The 20,722-nt window shown below is 40.5% G+C and overlaps 1 protein-coding gene across 1 annotated transcript; it reads right to left on the reverse strand.

The window, feature by feature from the left end:
- Positions 1-968: 968 nt before the first annotated feature.
- Positions 969-20,320, reverse strand: tgfbr2l (transforming growth factor beta receptor-like). Its single transcript, XM_071355244.1, has 10 exons — positions 20,112-20,320; positions 11,979-12,129; positions 9,547-9,749; positions 9,164-9,327; positions 8,605-8,859; positions 8,318-8,494; positions 7,883-8,134; positions 6,423-6,564; positions 6,154-6,281; positions 969-4,072 (listed from the first exon to the last, which is right to left on the reverse strand). The coding sequence occupies exons 1-10, from the start codon at positions 20,158-20,160 to the stop codon at positions 3,809-3,811; spliced, it is 1,785 nt and encodes a 594-aa protein (XP_071211345.1). The 5' UTR covers positions 20,161-20,320; the 3' UTR covers positions 969-3,808.
- Positions 20,321-20,722: the final 402 nt, after the last annotated feature.

The raw sequence follows: 20,722 nt of genomic DNA on the forward strand, positions 1-20,722 counted from the left end.
ATTGTTAAGTATCTTGCTAGCTGGAATTACTTCTCAGCTAGCCAGATAAATGTGGAGCAACATTAGCCAACTTATCTGATCAAAATATTGAGTTTATGGTGTGAATATTGGCTTCCTAATAAAGTCAGACCGCGAACTAACGTTACAACATCAGATGACCTAACATGAGTAACCTAACCAATTCGCTATGAACGTTAACTGGTATACGACTCCTTGCCGTTCCTCAAGTTATAACGCGTTAGTTGCTTACTGGACCCTGGCAATATGTGTGACGAACTAACCATCTGTTTATTAACTAATGTTTACCTTTTACAGTATGTTGTACATTTTCATTATAAGAGAATTAGGTGAAAATGAGGCGTTGCTTGTTAAACAAGTGGATTCAGGGATCAAGTGTAGCTGGAGCTGGGTCTGGTTTAAGCTGGATGCCACTATAGAGGTGAAAGGAACACCACATACTTTCTCTTTCTCACGTTTGCTGGCACATTGTAGAATAGACGTCCAAAGGCAGAACGTGTACAATGTAATAATGTGTAGTGTAGCAGCCTAAATATATTGTTTTTGTTGTGTTGAACTGTAAAACGTGTATGTGTGTGAATGAGGCGGATTATATATATTTTTGACTCGGTGAACGTTATTTTTGCACACATGTAGCCTTGTGCACTTGGTCGATGTCTATAGTGGCCACTACAATAGAGCAAAAATGGAATGCCTGTTTGTTTCATTCTATTTCTACTTTAAGATGTTTTTTCCCCAAGTGCAATATTTGTGTGTGGTCACAAGCGTTCTGTTATAAAGGCTGTCATGGCTAACAGCAATATTAGTGTATTGTTTTTTCTCAAGACTTGAGTGTCATTTGCAGTGAAGTCTAGGCAACAAATCACATTGGATTGCTTTCTTTACATTTTTTAGCTGTGAGTTAGGTTCACATTAACCACTTTTTATTTTACACACAGAGACTGATCATGTAGATCATATTCTTTGTTGTTTAATTAGTTAACCTGCATTTCCCCTTAGCAGGGATTTTGTTGCATGTTTCAGTGCAAAAAAAAAAGTGTCACCTTTTTGGGCCCTCAGCAGTTTGCATCCCTACAATAAGGGATCACACCTTTCACCTGGATTCACCTGGTCAGTCTGTCATGGAAAGAGGATGTGTTTGTACACTCAGTGTATTTTACTTGTAGTTTTAGGTGTAGTTTCTTTTTTCTCAGTAAAAGGGCTGTTTTGTCACTTGAATCAACAAAACTATTAAAACAATCAGAATAATTTATGACAAACTTGAATGTTTTTTCTTTCAATACATCTGTTCATGTCATTATTAGTTCTTGATACACAATACTGTATAATATTGCTGCTCTGGGGCCGGGATTCAATCCGATCACACTTTGTCGACATTGTTCCCGCCTTTGTGAAGACCACATTCACAGTAAATGCTGCATATGTTGGCTCAATCGGAAATTACCTTTAAATGGCACATACTGACAAAGCGTAATCAGATTGAATCCGGGCCTAAATCTGTGCTCCTTACTGAAATATTGTGACGCGTATAATGTCAACCTCTCAAAATAAGGGTTCCGAAACAACAAACCAATAAAGCTGCTTGACATTGGAATGTTTGATGATCTTTTTCATGTGTCTTTTTATGACAGTTTTGTGGTGGTTTTTTCCCCCACTCACAAATAGTAACAAAATAAGAGACCTGATACAAAACCTATTTTACAAGAAAAATAGGTAACATGTTGTGGAACCAGTTCACAATAATTTGGTTTTTATCTGTGGTCATTCATCAGAAGTTCAATAACATCATTCTTTAGTATTCTGCATAGTTCATTAATATCATACTTAGATATTTCTCCATATAGTTAAGGCCATGGTCTTACTCTGTGCATCCTCAAACTTGACCATTCCCAAGGGAAGAGTGTTAACCTTGGTTGTGTTCATTAGGGCACACCGTTGCAACGGAAATCAAAAAATAGACTTGTCCAATAAGAAAGGCTAAGGGAGTACTTTTACATTTCACCTTGTTTTCTTCCATTTGTGCCAATCTAACACGACCCAGCTCATGATTCAAAGAGGATGTCACTGTCATGCCTCTCACAATTAGACAGCGCTTCTTTCCCAGACATTGATTGGGTTCTATGAGAAAAAGCTATTGATCTTCTTAATGGCTTAATCAAATCTACACCAACTCCTGTTAATTATTTTAGTCCGCTCGGTTAGTGTGATAAAATATTTTAACATTACCTTTGAAGCAAGAGAGTCGGTGAATGATTGAATTGGTGTAGATCTGAGTGTCATACCAGGCTGTCTGGGAGAGCAGTCGCTCTTACTGTGAGTTCTCTGATGTATAGTATATAAAGATAGATCATGCCCTTCTCTTAATAATGCTCAGACATCAGATTTGAATTAAACAAATAAACTATGTGTCTTAGTAAACAGATGAAGGCAGCAAGTACTTCACATGGTGGGGAAAAACAAGCCTTGACAATCAATGTAGTTGTATGCAATAGCTACAAACGGATAAAAGTATCCTTAGAAAGTCCTTGTGTACAGCTATCAGTTCAAATGATCATTAAAAGCTCCTTGGTTCTCATTTATCTTAAAAAAGGCATTTCACCCCGCTAGCTTGTGTGTTGTGGTCTCTAGCCTATATAACAACATTCACCATTTGCAGTCAGAGCAGCTTGTGGTTAATCAGAATGAAACCCTTAGAAAAATGCTAACCTCTCAGCTCTGCGCTAACTGGTTACAAGTAGTGCACCACAGTATGTAAGACATAGGGAGCCATTTAGGACACATTAAGGGGGGGATGAGAACCACACCACTGTTTGAGGCTACACACTGTGAGAAGGCAATGGAAAACTCATTTAAAAAATAAATGATAATTAATTATAAGTAATAATTCTTGTAAAGTAAATGATCTCCTATAGGAGTAAGAACCAATTTAAATAGCTGGTACACCAATGAAGGTTGTCAAAACGTAGTGCTCTCTATACTGTAGTGAATAATAAACATTTGTACGTCCCAAATGGCATCCTATTTCCCTATATAGTGCAGAGCCATAGGAATCTGGTCAAAAGTAGTGCAATCTGTAGGGAATAGGGTTCCATTTTGAATGCAATTTGCATTTTTCGGTCATGAATCTTGTTCTGGAGGCAGCTCTGCAGAGTGGTCACTAGCTGGCACAGCCACAAAGTCATAAAACCTGATTTTAAATCTAACCTTAACCACACTGCTAACCCTTATGCCTAACCCTTACCTAAAATTAATGCCAAAATCACATTTTTGTTTTCATGAATTTTTACAATAATAGCCCATTTTTTTCTTTGCAGCTGGCCTATCTAAGCGGAAATAGATCAGTTCTGCCTCCAGGACAAGACTCATGAAAATAAACGTCAACCTGCATTTAGAACAGATCCATGTGATCATTCATTACAGGATGTATGTACTTTAGATTTGGAAACTAATTCTGCTTTTTGAGTTTTTGGTAAAATTGACATGTTACAGTGTGATAGTGAAGTTGGGATAATGATTTGTGGTCTGCTTGTTTGCTCTGTTCCCTGAATCCTGTACACACAACTTTCCAAGGGGCAGAAAGAATATCTCTTCAGTGGCAAAAGTTCATAAGTGCATTCATAAGACACTTCATAAAGGTTATATTACAAATCAATCCGGAGACCAGCTCCTTCAAATGATACAATCTATCATAGAAAAATGTGTCTTTTTTCCTCTTTGTTCATAGGGTAGAGTGCCTTCAATCTATCATACAAAGATGTGTCTCTTTTTGGTGATCGAGTTTAAGTCCTCCTTATAATATCTCACTTATCTGCCCAGGGATGAGGGTCCCCTCTGTATCTGTTTCAGGGGCCAGAGGGTCCACATCACAGCCGGTGGAGTCAGGGAAGGTGTCAGAGGGAGGACACTCCTGGCTGTTGTTGACAGCATCTAACACCCCCTGCTCCATCTCCTCTTCTAGACTTCCAAAGCGCTCCACCACACAGTGGGCTGTGAGCCTGGCCTCTGGGTCATGGTCCCAACACTCAGTGATGGTGGCACACAGCAGATTCATCCCCTGCAGTATGGAAGAGCAATACCAGGAAGGTTTGATTATTGACAACCAGCGTTGGGTTCAAGGAAGTAAAAAGAAAATGTATACAGTTGAAGTCAGAAGTTTACATACACCTTAGCCAAATACATTAACTCAGTTTTTCACAATTCCTGACATTCCTAGTAAAAATTCCCTGTCTTGGGTCAGTTAAGATCACCAATTTATTTTAAGAATGTGAAATGTCAGAATAATAGTAGAGAGAATTATTTCTTTCAGCTTTTATTTCTTTCATCACATGCCCAGTGGGTCAGAAGTTTACATACACTCAATTAGTATTTGGAAGCATTGCCTTTAACTTGGGTCAAACGTTTCGGGTAGCCTTCCACAAGCTTCCCACAATAAGTTGGGTGAATTTTGGCCCATTCCTCCTGACAGAGCTGGATAACTGAGTCAGGTTTGTAGGCCTCCATGCTCGCACACGTTTGTTTTAGTTCTGCCCACAACATTTCTATAGGATTGAGGTCAGGGCTTTGTGATGGCCACTCTAATACCTTGACTTTGTTGTCCATAAGCCATTTTGCCACAACTTTGAAAGTATGCTTGGGGTCATTGTCCATTTGGAAGACCCATTTGCAACCAAGCTTTAACTTCCTGACTGATGTCTTGAGATGATGCTTCAATATATCCACATAATTTTCCTGCCTCATGATGCCATCTATTTTGTGAAGTGCACCAGTCCCTTCTGCAGTAAAGCACCCCCACAACATGATGCTGCCACCCCTGTGCTTCACGGTTGGGATGATGTTTTTTGGCTTGCAAATCTCCCCATTTTTCCTCCAAACATAAAGATGGTGATTATGGCCAAACAGTTCTATTTTTGTTTCATCAGACCAGAGGACATTTCTCCAAAAAGTACGATCTTTGTCCCCATGTGCAGTTGCAAACCGTAGTCTGGCTTTTTTATGGCGGTTTTGGAGCAGTGGCTTCTTCCTTGCTGAGCGGCCTTTCAGGTTATGTCGATATAGGACTCGTTTTACTGTGAATATAGATACTTTTGTACCTGTTTCCTCCAGCATCTTCACAAGGTCCTTTGCTGTTGTTCTGGGATTGATTTGCACTTCTCGCACCAAAGTACGTTCATCTCTAGGAGACAGAACATGTCTCATTCCTGAGCGGTATGACGGCTGTGTGGTCCCATGGTGTTTATACTTGCGTACTATTGTTTGTACAGATGAACGTGGTACCTTCAGACGTTTGGAAATTGCTCTCAATGATGAACCAGACTTGTGGAGGTCTACAATTTTTTTTCTGAGGTCTTGGCTGATTTCTTTTGATTTTCCCATGATGTCAAGCAAAGAGGGACTGAGTTTGAAGGTAGGCCTTGAAACACATCCACAGGTACACCTCCAATTGACTCAAATGATGTCAATCAGTCTATGAGAAGCTTCTAAAGCCATGACATAATTTTCTGGAATTTTCCGAGCTGTTTAAAGGCACAGTCAACTTAGTATACGTAAACTTCTGACCCACTGGACTTGTGATACAGTGAGTTATAAGTGAAATAATCTGTTTGTAAACAATTGTTGGAAAAATGACTTGCGTCATGCACAAAGTAGATGTTCTAACCGACTTTCCAAAACTATAGTTTGTTAACAAGAAATTTGTGGAGTGGTTGAAAAACAAGTTTTAATGACTCCAACCTAAGTGTATGTAAACTTCCGACTTCAACTGTATTTATAGTTTTTCGGTTTACTTCCTTTTTTTGCTGGAATGGAATTGACCCCAAACCTGTTCACACCCAGAGCTTTTATTTATGATCGATGTGATTGATAACTGTTGTCATAGGTTATCATTCAAGCTGGGATTCAATCCGAAACCGTGCTATAACTCGCTTCACATTTAAAGGTAATTTCCAATTGAGCCGACATCTCCAGGGTTGTCCTTGAATGCGATCTCAGTGAACACGGTAACATTTCCTTTAAAACCTGCATTGTCGGCTAGAGCAATCGGGTTGAATTCTGGCCTCAATTCACTGAGAAGTGCTGACTACCCAGTTCCCTCACCACGCTCTCACACACGCGCACGCTCACAAACACACAGTTTACCTGATGTGTTGTCCAGCTGGTGGGTATCTCAGGTCTGCCTCTGTCCCTCAGGACCAGGTCCCTCATGCTGTCCACACACGGCTGGTCACACACCTTAGAGCCAAACGGCGGCTCGTAACTCTTAACCTCTATGAAAATACAGGAAACACACTGTAAATCCTTTGTTATTTATCATCTATTCTACATTTACAGACGATGCTACTTTCATCAAAGTCTGAGTTACGAACATTTACCGCTGACTTGGCCCATAATAGAATAGCTTATTGTACCTCCTATGACTTCACAGCGGGACACCATTTCCCAGAGGACCAGGGCCATGGAGTAGACATCCATCTGTTTAAAGGCCTCCAGATCCTCCAGATTCACTCTGGACTCCAACACCTCAGGGGCCATGTAGCGAGCTGTACCCACCTGGACAACAAGGACAGTGACAGTAGCTTAACTTCTCTAGGATAGGGGGCAGCATTTTCACGTTTGGATGAAAAGCATACCCAAATTTAACTGCCAGCTACTCATCCCCAGAAGATAAGATATGCATATTGTTAGTAGATTTGGATAGAAAACACTCTGAAGTTTCTAAAACTGTTTGAATCATGTCTGTGAGTATAACAGAACGTATTTAGCCCCGAGGACAAACCATTCAGATTTTTATTTTTTTGAGGTCACTCTCTTTTCAATGGATTTTCATTGGGAATCCAGATTTCTAATTGACGATGTCAACAGTCTTTAGAAATTGGTCGAGGTTTTTTCCTTTGTGTAATGAAGAAGTACGGCCATTTTGAACGAGGGTCACTTGTTGTGTACTGTTTGTTAGAGGCGCGTGACCAGAAAGCTAGCTACAGTTTGTTTTAATCCTGTATTGAACACAGATCATCCCGTCTTCAATTGTATCGATTATTTACGTTAAAAAATACCTAAAGTTGTATTACAAAAGTAGTTTACAGGTAACTTTTGTGATATTTTGTAGTCACGTTTCACAAGTTGGAACCGGTGTTTTTCTGGATCAAACGCGCCAAATAAATTGACATTTTGGATATATATCGACGGAATTAATCGAACAAAAGGACCATTTGTGATGTTTATGGGACATATTGGAGTGCCAACAACAGAAGCTCGTCAAAGGTAAGGCATGAATTATATTTTTATTTCTGCGTTTTGTGTCGCGCCTGCAGGGTTGAAATATGCTTCTCTCTCTGTTTACTATGGTGCTATCCTCAGATAATAGCATTGTTTGCTTTCGCCGAAAGGCCTATTTGAATTCTGACATGTTGGCTGGATTCACAACCAGTGTAGCTTTAATTTGGTATCTTTCATGTGTGATTTCATGAAAGTTTGATTTTTATAGTAATTTATTTGAATTTGGCGCTCTGCATTTTTACTGGCTTTTGGCCAAGTGGGACGTTAGCGTCCTACATATCCAAGAGAAGTTAAACAAATTAACACTACATGAAGGGCCTTCTGATTCATTCTGGTTTTAGCACGGCTTTGTAATACAATTTCATTCATATAGCATAGTTTTTATTCAAGTGGGCATTCAACCACAACTCTACAATTTAATATGTTGTTATTTTCCATAATAATTCTCTCAGATACAGTAGTTATGTCAGAAGGCAGCATGCATAGGCCTACTGCTTAGTCGCTTTAGCTAGAGTGGAACACTGATACAGGTTCCCTTAGCAACTACTTTTTTTTAAATTAACTACTTTTAATTTCACCTGTTCCACCTTACCTGGCCACTGTTGGCAAAGTCATCCACGGTGAGGGAGAGGTCCAGTCTCAGAGCCAGACCAAAGTCACAGAGGGCACACTCTCTCCGGCTCTTCACCACGATGTTGCTGCTCTTCAGATCACGGTGGGCCACCGGCACCTTTGGGATCCCACAAGGGGTGGTGTCACTGTGGAGGTGGGCCAATCCTCGAGCCACCGACCCAGCCATAGCACACAGCTCAGCCCAGCTCAACACATGGCCTGCCAGGAAGTCCTAATGAATGAATGACTCATTTAGTGACCCATCCCTCACAGGATTATTTGACAACATTTTTATGAAATTGTATGTACAATAAAATTTACTAGTTATCTCTTCTAGTCTTCTACTGCACCATATAACAACAATATACACTTAATCAACCTAGCAATAAACAAAAAAAAGCTAAATCAAACTAACCTGTAGGTTTCCCAGGCCGTGGTAGGCCATGACCAGCCAGTACTGCCTCTGAGGGGAGCCGGAGGGCCCTCGCTCCTCTGCTGTCAGGAATTGAACCACATTTTCATGCTCCAGGTTGGCGTCAGAGAAGATGGCCCTCTCGTTGCTCCAGGACACATACTCGACAGACGGGAAGATCTTCAAATCAAATAAACATTTATTCAAAGTATTATATCACATGAAAATGACACAAAAAACTACAGAAAAAATGGGGGGGTGAGAAAAAGGGGCAGAGGGAAAACCATCACCTTCACTGCCACCGTCTCATACTGAGAACCAGCTGCCTGGTGGTGGAGCCTGGCCCGCCACACCTCAGCAAACCTCCCTTTCCCCACCAAGGCTTCTAGCTGGATGGGTAGCTGCTCCGTGCTGTGGTTGAAGTTATGGGCCCGGACGGGAGACATGTCAGATGTAGCGTCGCTATTGATGGCTGACAGCTTGCCATGGCAGTCCTCACCGCCGGTGATGGCCTCCCCACTGAGTCCCTCTGGGATGTCGAAGGCCTGGTAAATTAATTCATGAATTATATTTTTAGTTATGTATCAAGTGGCCTTTAGCTACCCATCCCATAAGGGATTATTTTACACCTTTTCACAAACTGTAATGTACTGTAGCTACATGACAATAAATGAAAAGCTTCCAGTTGGTTATGGCGGTGTCCCAAATGGCACCCTATTCCCTATATAGTGCATTACTTTTTACCAGGGACCTATGGGCTCTGGTCAAAAGTAGTGCACTATGTTGTAGGGAATAGGGTGCCATTTGGGTCTCAAAGTATATTTTTCCATACCTGGTAGATCCACCTACCTGGTAGTGTGTGCGTTTGGGAGCCCAGTCTTTGGGCTGCTTGCCGGGCTGTCTGGTACGGTACAGGTAGAAAGCCATGGTAGCGATGATAGCCACTAAAAAGGGAGGGACCAGGCTGATCACCACCACTGGAATCACATCTTTACTCTTGAGCTTGGAAAAATCTGAGGACACATTTAAAAACAATGTGAAGACAACATGGAATCGGATCATAGGTTAGTATACATTATTACTACTACATTTTGTATTTACATTATAAATGCCTATTTTTCCTCACGTTGCATTTTTTATTAATATACAATTGTAAATTAATCTGTTTCAAATTAAAATGTTCTAGTTGCACCATGTACTACCTGGTTCCAGAGTAAAACAAGTGATGTTACCATTGTAGCCCTTGTCGAATATAAGCTTATCGTTGCACTCGTGTTCTCCCAGGCAGCCACAAACGAACAGGACCCCATCCTCAGAGGGCTGAGGAGCCATCACACACTCGTTGGAGGAGTAGTTTGACAACATGATATTCTCCAGTGGCTGCTGGGGCTGGTGGCATAACGTCTTCACACTCATACTCTCATTGTCCTTCCGCCTGGGACACAGATGAAGACACTAACAGATGTTAAAGCTGTACACGCAGTCATACACTCACATGCACGCACCCACATTCAAACACAAAGTGAATTACTTACATTTCCACAGATCAATTATAAAGTTACTTATCAAACTAGTAAACTGAATTTAGTTAGACATTTTACAATAGGAAAATGTCTCTGGGAAAGCCTATAGTTGACGTTTTACTTTGAGGTTTTGTTTGGATTGGTTATGTACTGTATGTATTTGCTAGAGTGGATTGGAAGTTTTATACAAATGGTCAATCCAATCTACCTTTGTATCCTGCCAACAACAACACCAGTCTTAATAACACCAGTGTCTTCCAATTCGGATATGTCCCAAATTACATGCCCATAGTGCTCTGGTCAAAAGTAGTGCACTATATAGGGAATAGGGTGCCATTTGGGACACTATCTCTGTCATTCAGAGGTCAGTAGATAGACTTCCTATGAGGGGAGGAACTAAGATCAAGAATGTGTACCAAACGGCACACTATTCCCTATAAAGTGCACTACTTTTGACTGCGATCAAGGACCCTCTCTTTATTACTGTAGAGCAGGGATCGGAAATTTTTATGGGGGTGGGGGCCACAAAACTCATCACGATGGGCCACAGTCACGGTTCTGCATTCTGACATCCATACCCAAACATGCAGTCAGGACGGACCTAGCCTTTTTGGGGCCCTAAGTTATATTTTAACAGGGTGCCCTCCCTGCTGTAGAGGTTTGACCACTGGGGCCCAGCATACCAGACGGTGAGCAACATTCAAATAAAGCCAAAATGAACTTTGTCCTCCTCATCACAAACATAGCAAATATCCCACTCACCACACTCACCACTCATCATCATTTCATTTCTTCGTTGTGTTGTGACAAGGTAGGGGGGGTATACAGAAGATAGCCCTATTTGGTAAAAGACCATGTCCGTATTTTGTCAAGAACAGCTCAAATAAGCAAAGAGAAATGACAGTCCATCATTACTTTAAGACATGAACGTCAGTCAATTAGGAACATTTCAAGAACTTTTAACGTTTCTTGAAGTGCAGTTGCAAAAACCATCAAGCACTATGATGAAACTGGCTATCACGAGGACCGCCACAGGAAAGGAAGACCCAGAGTTATCTCTGCTGCAGAGGATAAGTTCATTAGAGTTAACTGCACCTCAGATTGCAGCCCAAATAAATACTTCACCGAGTTCAAGTAACAGACACATCTCAACATCAACTGTTCAGAGGAATCAGGCCTTCATGGTTGAATTGCTGCAAAGAAACCACTACTAAATGACACCAATAACAACAAGAGACTTGCTTGGGCCAAGAAACACGAGCAATGGACATTAGACTGGTGGAAATCTGTTCTTTGGTCTGATGAGTGCAAATTTGAGATTTTTGGTTCCAACCGCCGTGTCTTTGTGAGACGCAGAATAGGTGAACGGATTATTTCCGCCTGTGTGGTTCCCACCGTGATGGAGGAGGAGGTGTGATGGTGTGGGGGTGCTTTGCTGGTGACACTGTCTGTGATTTATTTAGAAATCAAGGCACACTTAACCAGCTTGGCTACCACAGCATTCTGCAGTGATACACCATCCCATCTGGTTTGCGCTTAGTGAGACTAACATTTGTTTTTCAACAGGACAATGACCCAAAACACACCTCCAGACTGTGTAAGGGCTATTTGACCAAGAAGGAGAGTGATGGAGTGCTGCATCAGATGACCTGGCCTCCACAATCACCCGGCCTCAACCCAATTGAGATGGTTTGGGATGAGTTGGACCGCAGAGTGAAGGAAAAGCAGCCAACAAGTGCTCAGCATATGTGGGAAAAGCATTCCTCATGAAGCTGGTTGAGAGAATGCCAAGAGTGTACAAAGCTGTCGTTAAGGCAAAGGGTGGCTACTTTGAAGAATCTCAAAATATATTTGGATTTGTTAAACACTTTTTTGGTTACTACATGATTCCAAATGTGTTATTTCAGAGTTTTGATATCTTCACTATTATTCTACAATGTAGAAAATAGTAAAAATAAAGAAAAACCTTTGAATGAGTAGGTGTGTCCAAACATTTGACTGGTACTGTATTTTTTTAATATTTTTGATGTTTTTAATGTGAGAGTGAGAGCTCTGGTGCAAAATACTCATTTATTATACTGTATATGGCAAATAAACTTGAACTTGGGAGATAGTCCTTTGATGAAACACTTCACACTTACCATATTGCAATGCAGATCTCTTCACTCAGAGCACAGAAGGAGGAGAGGGAGCAGTTGGTATAACACACACTGTCCTCACAGATAGGGCTGGAGTAGTCACACCACTTACACAGGTTGGTCTTGATGTGTGTGAAGGAGAGGATAGGAAGACCTGTGGAATACACACACACAAACACTAATCAGAACAAATCACTTCTGGCTTTGAATAAAATGACTGGCACAAAACAGAACCATAGACTAGGCTTGATTCAATGCGTATTGCCAAAGTTCAGGATTATAGCGCGATTGAAATTTAAAGGTAATTTCCGATTGAGCCGACATAATGCAGCATTTACCGTGAATGCAGTCTCTGCTGACACGGAAATATTGCCTTTAAATTTCTATCACGCTGGAGCAAAGATCTTCAGCATTACGGATTGAATCGAGCCCTAGGCCTATACTTTACATGTGTACTATATATGGCTCTTAGGACACCAATCTGCCAAATGTGCTGCTGTTTAGAGCGCACCCTCTTTATTGTGACAAGCTACATTAGATAATATTGCAGACTCAGTTCGGGTTCATCTAGTGAAGGGGAGGTGTGCATCCAAAATGCTTGAAGCCAAGGACAGGGATAGGATATCCATTATGTATGAAGGTCTGCAGACATTGGCTGAGAGAAATTGATGATAAAAAGATTGTGGGGGCTGTTTTGTTAGACTTCAGTGCGGCCTTCGACATTATCAATCATAGTCTGATGCTGGCAAAACTTATGTCTTATGGCTTTACACCCCCTGCTATATTGTTGATAAAGAGTTACCTGTCTAACAGAACACAGAGGGTGTTCTTGGAAGCCTCTCCAACATAATCCAGTTAGAATCAGGAATTCCCCAAGGCAGTTGTCTAGGCCCATTACATTTTTCAATCTTTACTAATGAATTGCCACTGGCTTTGAGGAAAGCCAGAGTGTCTATGTATGCGGATGACTCAACACTATACATGTCAGCTACTACAGTGACTGAAATGACTGCAACACTTAACAAAGAGTTGCAGTTAGTTTCAGAGTGGGTGGCAAGGAATAAATTAGTCCTAAATATTTCTTAAACTAAAAGCATTGTATTTGAGACAAATCATTCACTAAACCCTAAACCTCAACTAAATCTTGTAATAAATAATGTGGAAATTGAGCAAGTTGAGGTTACTAAACTGCTTGGAGTTACCCTGGATTGTAAACTGTTGTGGTCAAAATGTATTGATACAACAGTAGCTAAGATGGGGAGAAGTATGTCTATGATAAGGCGCTGCTCTACCTTCTTGACAGCACTGTCAACAAGGAACTACTACTACTATTTAGTCGTGTGGTCAGGTGCCACAAAAAAGGACTTAGGAAAATATAAATTGGTTCAGAACAGGGCAGCATAGCTGGCCTTTGGATGTACACATAGAGCTAATATTAATAATATGCATGTCAATCTCTCCTTGCTCAAAGTGGAGGAGAGATTGACTTCATCACGGCTTGTATTTATGAGAGGTGTTGAATGCACATGTTGAATGCACCGAGCTGTCTGTTTGAACTACAGCTCGAACACCCATGCATACCCCACAAGACATGCCACAAGAGGTCTCTTCCCAGGCCCGAACAGACTATGGAAGGCGCACAGAACTAAATATAGCCATGACTACATGGAACTCTATTCCACATCAAGTAACTCATGCAAGCAGTAAAATTTGATTTATTTAAAAACACCTTATGGAACAGCGGGGACTGTGAAGCAACACAAACATAGGCGCATACACACACACACACACACACACGATAGCATACGCACTATACACACACGTACACATGGATTTTGTACTGTATATATGTGGTAGTGGTGGAGTAGGGGCCTGAAGGCACACAGTCTGAATGTATTGTAATGTTTTTAAAATTGTATACACTGCCTTAATTTTGCTGGACCCCAGGAAAAGTAGCTGCTGCCTTGGCACCAGCTAATGGGGATCCATAATACATAATACATACATATACATTGGGTTTGTTTTACTCAATGCCTGTACTTTGAGGCAGCTTCTAAACCACATGCAATGCATTGTTCAATCCCCACCAGCAGTAGGCCTACCAAGAACAGCTGGAAGCTGAAGCTTCAGTAGTTACTGGTTACTACACTGAACAAAAATATTAAACGCAACATGTAACAATTTCAAAGATTTTACTGAGTTACAGTTCATATAAGGAAATCAGTCAATTTTAATAAATTCATTAGGCCCTAACCTACGGATTTCACATGACTGGGAATACAGATATGCATCTGTTGGCCACAGATACCTTAAAAACCTCTTAAGAATCCAACCCTTTTTTCAATTTTCGCCTAAAATGACATACCTAAATCTAACTGCCTGTAGCTCAGGACCTGAAGCAAGGATATGCATATTCTTGATACCATTTGAAAGGCAACACGTAGAAGTTTGTGGAAATTTGAAATTAATGTAGGAGAATATAACACATTAGATCTGGTAGAAGATAATACAAAGATAATACACTGTACCATCATCTTTGAAATGCAAGAAAAAGGCCATAATTTATTATTCCAGCCCAGGCACAATTTATATTTTGGCCACTAGATGGCTCTTTTGTGCAAAGTTTTAGACTGATCCAATGAACCATTGCATGTCTGTTCAAAATGTTGTATCAAGACTGCAAAATGGGCCTAATTGGTGTATTAATACCTTTTCAAGTTCATAATTGTGCACTTTCCTCAAATAATAGCATGGTATTCTTTCACTGTAATAGCTACTGTAAATTGGAGAGTGCAGTTAGATGAATAATAATTTAAGCTTTCTGCCCATATCAGATATGTCTATGTCCTGGGAAATGTTTTTGTTACTTACAACCTCATGCTAATCACATTAGCCTACGTTAGCTCAACCGTCCCGCCGGGGGGACACCGATCCCGTAGAGGTGTCCTGTGCGAATTTGCTGGATATTGGCAGGAACTGGAACACGCTGTCGTACATGTCGATCCAGAGCATCCCAAACATGCTCAATGGGTGACATATCTGAGTATGCAGCCCATAGAACTGGGAAATGTTTAGGAAATGTCCAGGAATTGTGTACAGATCCTTGCAATATGGGGCCGTGCATTATCATGCTGAATCATGAGGTGATGGCGGTGGATGAATGGCACGACAGGATTTCGTCACAGTATCTCTGTGCATTCAAATTTCCATCGATAAAATGCCATTTTTTGTTGTTGTCTGTAGCTTATTCCTGCCCATACAACAACCCCACCGGCAAACCGCTCACCCACACTATGCCATGCACGCTATCTGCCATCTGCCCGGTACAGTTGAAACTTCTCCAGCATACCAGTGGCCACCGAAGTTGAGCATTTTCCAACTGAAGTCGGTTACAACAACGAACTGCAGTCAGGTCAATAACCCGGTGAGGACGACGAAAATGCAGATGAGCTTCCCTAAGATGGTTTTTGATAGTTTGTGTAAACCCACAGTTTCATCAACTTTCCGGGTGGCTGGTCTCAGACGATCCCGCGGGTGAAGAAGCCAGATGTGGACGTCCTGGGCTGGCGTGGTTACACATGGTCTGCGGTTGTGAGGCCGGTTGGATGTACTGCCAAATTCTCTAAAACGACGTTGGAGGCGGCTTATGGTAGAGAAATGAACATTCAGTTCTCTGGCAACTGCTCTGGTGGACATTCCTGCAGTCAGCATGCCATTTGCATGCTCCCTCAAAACTTTTTTTGTCCTCAGCACAATGTGCACCTGTTTAATCAGTTTCTTGATATGTCACACCTGTCAGGTGGATGGATTATCTTGGCAAAGGAGAAATGCTCACTAAGAGGGATGTAAACAAATTTGTGCACAACATTTTAGAAAAACAAGCTTTTTGTGCTGTTTCAGCTCATGAAACATGAGACCAACACTTTACATATTGTGTTTATATTTTTTCTCAGTATAGTAGTTATTCAACATAGTCATTGCAATATTTTCTATATTGTATTGTATGGCCAATACTCAAGTTGTATTTGTAATATATTTTGAAAACGTTTTAAAATTAGTGTTTGATTGAAAAATTGAACACAGCGAATATGTATTTGACCCAGGTTTGAATGGGGGTGGGGGGGTGGGGGGGGCTGTGCTGCATTGGTTTGACACAGGCTCTAGAAAGCATTGTGAGCGTTCCTTCCCACGCATCTTGTATCTGCCGTCCCCTCCTTGTGCTGTGTTGCCACATCACAACAATATTAATGGCTGATTAAAGCCAGATGATGAGGGATTTTTTCACTCCCAGGGGGATGGTGATCTAACAAAACTACGCAAACATTAAAAGAAGCTGTACACATATTTCACGAAGGCTTCCAGATGTTGGCCAATGCCAACCAACAAAATATATATACACATACACACACACACACACACACACACACACACACACACACACACACACACACACACACACACACACACACACACACACAAAAGAAAAAAGACAAAGGAGAAAGGGTGAAGAAAAAAGAAAAGAAAAACTAAAAAGGCTGGCTAAGCAAAAACTTTCAACGTAAACTTTCAACTAATTAAAATCAGCAGTGACTGCTCCAGAAATAAATTGAAGCCAGAAGTTTCGGCGTGAGCCAAGTTTGAAGCTCAGCCCCTTTGTGTCTTTTTTTTGCGTGTGTGTCTTATGGGAAATCCAACTGCTCTGCTGTGTGCTTACAGCCGGGAGGCCCAGGGATGTTGGCTGCATTTATTTGCTTTTCAGTTTCAGCCTCAGGTCTCAACTAACTCTCCCTGGTTCCCTATCAGTTTACCCATAGAAATAGAATGACTAGAATTGGCATCCAAATGCAAGTCAATCGGTCTGTAATGGGTGGATCTGTGACTCTATTTCTATGAGTTTACATATACAAATAACCACAGACACAGCGGGAGAGCTGAACGTTTGATGGTTTTAAAAATATCAAATACATATGGTAACTGTAAAAATGTGACCTCTATAGAGTCAAATGTTTTCTGAATATCGTCTTGATCTCTCTTGTAGAAGACCAGACAACACCAAAACATACAACAGTTTACCTGTTATGGGTAAATAAGAAAAACAAAACTCTCTACACTCTCATTTATTTTGTCCCCTTTTCCAGAGAAAACATATTGATGTCGTCCTATAGTCCATGTTTGTGCAATGTTCATTTGACCATGCGAAAAATCAATCAGTCAAAATCAATCAAAACAGTCAGCCTTTAGTTTTATAAGTGACAGAATCTCAGCTGACCCCCACCAAGCGTAGTAACCAAACCAGGCCACTAGTTGGCCCATTCTACACCAACCAATCTCCCCATTATTGACGCAGCATGCTGCAATTCCTCTCCACAGGACTCAAAAGGAAAGTATTTCCTGATTAAATAGACAAGAACACAATTAAATTACCCAGGTGTAATGAACGTACGTCCTTTTGAGGGACCCCGCCTAGTCTCAAACAATAAATAACATTTACGCAGCCAGGTACTGTAGTTCTAACAATTATGTGATTTAGTCCAGTCTTAAAACTGGACCTCAATAAGCACAACACAATACATTTGTCAATATCCATAACATCAAAATAAAAACACATGAGAGAGATATGAAAATTGCATTAGATACATTTCTCTGACCTACAAGTCCAAGTGAAGCATCTTATTGTAGCCATCTTATTGTACACTCTTAGAAAAAAATATTATATCTATAATCTAAAAGGGTTCTTCGGCTGTCTCCATAGGAGGACCATTTGAAGAACACTTTTTGGTTCCAAGTCAAACCCTTTTGATTCCAGATAGAACTCTTTTGTGTTCCATGTAGAGCGCTTTCTACAGACAGTTCTACATGGAACCCAAAAGGGTTCTGCCTAGAACCAAAAAGAGTTCTACCTGGAACCAGAAAGGGTTATCCTATGGGGAGAGCTGAATAATCCTTTTGGAACCATTTTCTCTAAGCCAAAGGATGAGAATAAGAAGCTAAACCTATAAGAGAGTTTTCCCAAGCCGGAGGTCATATAAGGGTCATAGTATTCACTGTTGTCATTTTTAAAAGGACCTTTATCTCATACCCAGCAATGAAAAGTTGTCCCAAATGGCACATTATTCCCTATATAGTGCAGTGTGCACTACTTTTGGCATAGGGCTCTGGTCAAAAGTTGTTCATTATGTAGGGAATAGGGTGACATTTGGGACGCAAACAGGGGCTAAAAGAACACACAGGGGTCTGTATGTGTCCCCAGTGGCCTTCACAAGCTGGGCACAGAGAGAAGGAGGGGGGGGCGGAGAATAAAGGGGATTTCTACATCTTATTTTTGCCTGCTTAGGTCATCACAATCTTGTCATTATGGGCTGATGTGGGATGATGGAAGGTCAGGCTAGAGAACACAACACAAAGCTCATCATGCCACAGCACTCATTGTGCTCTGTGCTACTTCGCTCCCTCAATATCACTGAATATCACCAGCAAGCAGTAAGTACACAACTTGTTATGTCCCCAAGAGCGCACACACTGAACATAGGTAATGTGAGAAATTAAATACATACACAATTCAAAAGAAGACTTGCTCAACTCTTACTAAGTTCTATAGTGGGAATGTCAATGAGTTATAAATTGGTGCTATAGCCCGGGATTAATTTTCTTCATAACATGTGAGAAGTTCACCATTACCTCTATAGTACTTACATGACCTCTGTACTCCTCCTCAACCTACAGTTTATCTATGTATTGTGTCACTTTGCTTCCTCAAAATAACTTGTAAGTATCAAGTGTGAAACTTTGTAAGTCCTCTAGAGGACACACTGGGGCAGCAGGTAGCCTAATGGTTAGAGCGTTGGACTAGTAACCGAAAGGTTGCAAGATCGAATCCCCAACAAGTTAAAAATCTGTCGTTCTACCCATGAACAAGGCAGTTAACCCACTGTTCCTAGGCCATCATTGAAAATAAGAATTTGTTCTTAACTGACTTGCCTAGTTAAATAAAGATAAAATGGGTGAAGTGAGAAGTTTCCCAAATTCTCGGTATACAGTTTCTACATGAGCTCCGAACTCCTCCTCAATCTATGCTTCAATCTTGTATTCCCTGAGGAGAAGTGCCCCTGTTTGCATGCAGCAGGGATAATTGAGCCTCAGAATCGATTTCCTGTTTGGAAATTTCCATTACAGATGGCAGCAGTAAAAAAATGTATGTGGTCACATTGCATCAAAGTTCTATTACATCGTTTCATCATCACAACTACTGACACTCTTGTTCTAATTAACTAGTTATTTTCTTTTGATTCAAAGTTATGATCAAGCCCTGTTCGAGCAAAATGTTTCATATGTTTTTTTATGTAATTAAATACAATAACCCTAATGTTTGTAAGTTGTTGTTTTAGCTTATTGACTTCATATTCAAATAATTTCAGAAATTATTGTGGGAAATTGTTTGAGACAAATGTTAGAGTTAGTTAAGTTTACTTCAGATTCCCTTAATAGTGGCACCACTGAACATGAGAGTAAACAATCTGTGCTTTCAAGTGAAATTCTATTCTAAACATTCAACATCTGCTGATAATAAATAACAGGCATAGCTAAAGAACTGTTAAGTGTCAGAAATATGTTTTTCACCAGATTGGATGACTTGGATCGTTCAGTCATTTCCATTTTATTATGTGCCTTCAGAGGTTCTTAGGTATCTTCCTACTATTGACTGAGTTTAGGTGACTGTCACGACATCATTTAGTTGGACAGTACCTAGGTAGAGCACATACAAATTATATGTTACATGAGGTAAAACTACTGATTTAATAAAGCTACAGTGAATACATTTGTTTTATTAAAACAAATCCACAGAAGAAAAGAAAAATAAATTATAGCTATTTACTTATTTATTTTTGCATTAGGCTATTCCATCACATATATAATATTGAGAAAATTACACCGAAGTCACTTTTCCACTGAAGAAAGGGCAAGAAAACGAAAAGTCGCATTTCATAAAAATAAGTTTTGAGCATCTGTTTTACACGACCAGAACCTCCCTTGAATAAACATTTGATCCCCCTCCCCCTTCACAAGATTGAAGAAACAATGGACACTGAACACTTAAAAGTGAATACGGAGTGAGTAAGCGAATAAAAAAATACTTACAGAAAGACAGAAGAACAATATTCACTGCCGAGAATCTCCAGCACCCCATAATATTGACATTAAAAAAATAACCTGATTAAAACGTCGTGGTCGCACTGTATTTGTCTATGTATTTGGGAACGTGAGTAGTAAGATAGACGTTCATTTAGCTTATTGAAGTCGTATTCAGTGAAACAACTGGTTGGGCTCGGGGCTTTTGGCTGGAGTTCCGTGTAGGCGGATCCAGATGTTTTTCATCCAGCTGTGTTAAGGGACCCGCCCAGGAACTGGACTTCATTAATCGGATCCTAAACCCAGTAGAATTTGGGGTGACAGGGTGACACGAGACGTGTAGTAGGATCATAGTAGGTTATATTAAATAATACTAATAACACTATAATTATTAATATTATTATTATAGCTCAGAATAGGCCTAAGCATTTGTGAAAATGGAGGGTCTAATTGTCTCCAATTGTAGGCTATAGCCTAGTAGGCCTATTTATATCTGCCAAGTGTGAGTTGTGCTGTGTATGGTTTATTGTGTATTTATTATCTTATCGAATGCCACAACCGAAATTTCTTCCAGGAAAAAGTTATTTTATTCCATTCACTTTGAGCTAGCAATAACAGCC

This window comes from Salvelinus alpinus, chromosome 20 (assembly GCF_045679555.1).
Source record: "Salvelinus alpinus chromosome 20, SLU_Salpinus.1, whole genome shotgun sequence".
NCBI lineage: Eukaryota > Metazoa > Chordata > Actinopteri > Salmoniformes > Salmonidae > Salvelinus > Salvelinus alpinus.